At 32.2% G+C, this 4,026-nt stretch overlaps 1 protein-coding gene across 1 annotated transcript; it reads right to left on the bottom strand.

Moving 5' to 3' along the window:
- Window positions 1-506: 506 nt before the first annotated feature.
- Window positions 507-4,026, bottom strand: LOC9310840 (probable trehalose-phosphate phosphatase F). The gene is made up of 12 exons (XM_021022041.1): window positions 3,813-4,026; window positions 2,872-2,924; window positions 2,384-2,787; window positions 2,160-2,300; window positions 2,002-2,073; window positions 1,816-1,923; window positions 1,582-1,740; window positions 1,417-1,494; window positions 1,258-1,327; window positions 1,102-1,172; window positions 919-1,011; window positions 507-817 (listed from the first exon to the last, which is right to left on the bottom strand). The coding sequence occupies exons 3-12, from the start codon at window positions 2,606-2,608 to the stop codon at window positions 752-754; spliced, it is 1,083 nt and encodes a 360-aa protein (XP_020877700.1). The 5' UTR covers window positions 2,609-2,787; window positions 2,872-2,924; window positions 3,813-4,026; the 3' UTR covers window positions 507-751.

A 4,026-nucleotide genomic window follows, 5' to 3' on the forward strand; every position in this document is an offset into this window, starting at 1 on the left:
CTATTGAAAAAACAGAGCTTTCACTGGCGCATTATATCGAACACCTCTTATATGCACTCTTTCATGAAATAGAATGTAAAAGCTAACTAACAAAAGAGCATAACCAAAAGACATAAAAATTTAGTTATGACTTGGATATTTGTCACCACGCCAACTTCTTAACTTCAAATCGTTGCAACTTTTGTGATAGAGGTTAAACCCTTGTTGTTACCACTAGGTAATTGGCATGATCATAAACCACCATTTTGTCTCTAAGAGCCACTTCTGCAAAACAAAATCAGGGAAGAACTTTATTAATATGCACTGCTTAACTTTCATTTGATCAAGATACAAAGATATGTCATTACCGCCGATAATTGTTATACGACGACTAATCACACGCCGGAAAGCAATGCACTATTTTGCATTTACTAACTGAGGATAGCAACAAATAAACAGAGATAAATATTATCTTTTTGGTATCAGTACACATATTTAGCATTGAAAACATAAAACGACACTCTTTGTGAAACAAGATTAAAACTTTAAAACGACACTCTTTGTGAAACGGAGGGAGTACTATTCTAGATTAAGCATACAGTACTTAATAACAGTTGAGTTCCAAGGAAAAGGTCATTTGGCAAAACTATGCAATACATTAACATTCTTTTACATATAACTTTAATAACTTAATTTCCACCAGATAAATGGAAAATCATAAATTAAGCTGTGACTAAAACAAGCATTCGATCAGCAAATTCCACTATATTATTCAAAAACCAGTAGAATTCTTCTCCAACTTTGCCCATTTCACCAAAGTCTTTAGAAACTTCTTCACCTGCAAAACCACATGTTAATACAAATCAAACATACACACACATACACACATTACATAAAAGATATTTCAAGAAGTTACTAATGGTTTAATGTTATTATTACCTCTGATGGATCTCTAAGGGAGTAAAACGCATTGCTTTCTTTAGGTATAGACGATACTAAGATACCGAAACCTCGGTTCCCATCTCTCAGTACCTGTATGATTCATCGTTCGATTAGAAAAATCACTATTTAAAAGTAATTAATCACTAAATGGAAGTAACTTGAAACATTAGTCATATATACCTTGAATGCATCTTCATCGGTTGTGTCATCTCCAATGTAGATGGGGAGCAAATCGTCTTTGTTGCTTAATCCTAAACAAGATTTGATCAAATTACGATTAATCGTTCCGGTAGAAGAAAGAAATCACGAAATGAAACTATAACAATGTATATATACCAAGAGATTCTAATAGAAACTCGACCGCTCTTCCTTTGTTCCAGTCTATCACAGGACGAACCTCTAAAACCTACAACACCAAAAATGATTCGTTGTAATAAGATAAAATGTCAACTAGGAAAAACTGAGAATTATAAGCATCTCTAAAGCTAAACACACCTTCCTCCCATGAGTTAGCCGCAAACGAGGGTATTGTTTCAAATGGTCATGAACACGTTGAGCAATAATTGGCCAATCCTAAAGAAACACAAACATTTTAATATCAAAATCCATCAAAGTCCAAAGCAAAATTCAAAAGATCTTTTTTTTTTTTTTTTTGGTTACCTTTTCGTCAACGTTACGGTAATGTACAGATGCACAGAACTTGTGGTTCTCTACTTTTGCACCTTTGATATCTTTCATATTCTCAACAAGGGTTCTGAAAACCTCGTCGATTACCGGTATGAATTCTCTAGCGGGCTGAAACAGATTCACTTCCTTACCCTAATATAAACACACAAAAGTGTTAATATGGATCATCATTTAGCAAAAACACGGTTATGGATCATGATTTTTCACCTGTTGGTCAGTAGATTTGAAACAATTCGTATCATCAGAAGAAGTCATTATGTCCATTCCATGACTACCCGCGTAATAGAGTTCTGTTAGTCCTACCAACTGATAAACCTACCATATAACCAAAAACTCTATGAGTACTCAACTTTACAATGACTTAATTATGAATACAACGGTTTAGGATTTTACCTTGTCACGGCTTCTACCGCTAATTATTGCGGTTGGGAAATAACTCGCGACATCTTTAACCGCGGAACGCATCTGATCGACCCAAAAAAGAAGTAATATTTGAGCATCATAATGAAGACAAAAAAACAGAACAGAGTAAAAGTTTTTTTTTTAATTACTGCATCAGACATAATGGCACGATCAGGATCATCAACTATAGGAGAAAGAGTTCCATCATAATCTAAAAATACAGCAATCTTCTTCTTCTTTGCTTGAGCTGCAATATGCGCAAACGAGCTAATCGCAGAAGGATATTTCACCTGTTTTCCACAATTCCAAACAATATATTTGTCGAGATTAAGAAACACATATTAGGATAAAAGTGAGAGTTTATTAAATTTACCATCCAAGCACGTTGAGCAAAATCATCTTCAGGAGCAACCTCGACATTGAAATCTTTAACGAACTTTTTACGCGGTGGAGATGATGAAATCATTGCATCTAACCAACCATTAGATCTAACATCATCGAGTTTCGCAGGTTTCTTCCATTGAGTCATCATGAATCTAGGTGTCAATTTAGATGATGATTTGAGAACAGAGGATTCGTGGTTTGAGTTAAACTCCATTAATCAAAACTCTAAACAATGCTTTAATAAACTCTAAAAACAATGCTTCAATGCAAGAACTTCTATTTTTGCTTTTGTTTATCTTCAAAAACACTTTATCCAACTCGTTTATCTATGAAAAACCATCTCTTCATTGTTTTCTTGTCACTGCTTGTTGGTGAAAGCTCCATCAAACAAAACTGATTAACAGAAAAAAAAACACACACAATTAAGAAACAAAATTTAATCTTTTTTGAGTAACATTATGTTTATTGACTAATTACCTTATCATCTCCAATTGTTCATCGTATATTTTCAGATTCAATTTGAAATTCCCCTGTACACAACAAATCAACAAAGTTATTTTATAATGCTTTGTTTCGAGAGTAATGAATAAATTAACATCTATAAGAACTCCAAAACTTTCATGCTTTTAAACACAAATTAGTGGAAAATAAAATAATGTTTTCTGTTTATTTAACGAGTCGACACAAATAAGTAAGTTTTATATGTTGACAAATCCTATTGTTTTATTTTGTCGTAACCTTCAATACGTTACTTTTAATTTTTCCATATGTGTTACTAAAGAAAAAAAAGAGAGATCAGTGATTGTGACATGTACCGGAAATTTCAACATCTTTTTAACCAAAATTAAATTGGTAGGTCTAATATTTAAAGAGAACACCGACAAACTTCTAAAACATCACTCGAGAATTTGACAAATCACACGTAAAACTTAACAATAAAGTACAAAACTTTATTAAACATGTTACATCAGTCTTCAATTTTGAAACACTGCAAAAAAAAAAAAATTGTCTATTCAGTTTTTTTTTTTAATAAGGACGATGGATCTGTATTTATGGAGAGTTATATTTATTTGAAAAAAAAAGAAAAAAAAACTGTAGTTTGGGCTCAGAATTTTAGGTGTGAGGACAAAATTGCGTGCGTTTTAATTCCCAAATACGACCAATTTTTGTTCGAAACTGTGAAAATGTTTGTTTCTGCAGAAGAATCTAATAGGGAAACTAATATTGTAATGTACGACGAAACATAAACGGGTCTTAAAAATGCAGAGAACGAAAAAATATTTCAATCTTTGTCATTAGAAGAAAAAAAACAACTCAGCTAGCTAGATCCAAAAACTCTCAATAATTTATAAAGATTAAGCAAAAACATTGTGAAAAAGCCAAAAACGTTGAAATTAATTAATTCAAACAAAACAAACCTGATTCAAAAGAGCTCCAAAAGGAAGGAAAAAAATCTCCAGAAAGATGAAGATTTTTATTTCCTTTGATCGAAGAAATGAATCTCAGAGATCGCAAAAGAAAAAAAAAATCTAAAATTGAAATTTGAGGTTTTTTTTTTTTGTTTTGATTGAAATTGAAAACCCTAATAAAGAGAGAGTCGAGAATGTAGGAGGAAGAGAAGAAAGGGGAGAA

This window comes from Arabidopsis lyrata (assembly GCF_000004255.2).
Source record: "Arabidopsis lyrata subsp. lyrata unplaced genomic scaffold ARALYscaffold_6, whole genome shotgun sequence".
Taxonomy (NCBI): domain Eukaryota; kingdom Viridiplantae; phylum Streptophyta; class Magnoliopsida; order Brassicales; family Brassicaceae; genus Arabidopsis; species Arabidopsis lyrata.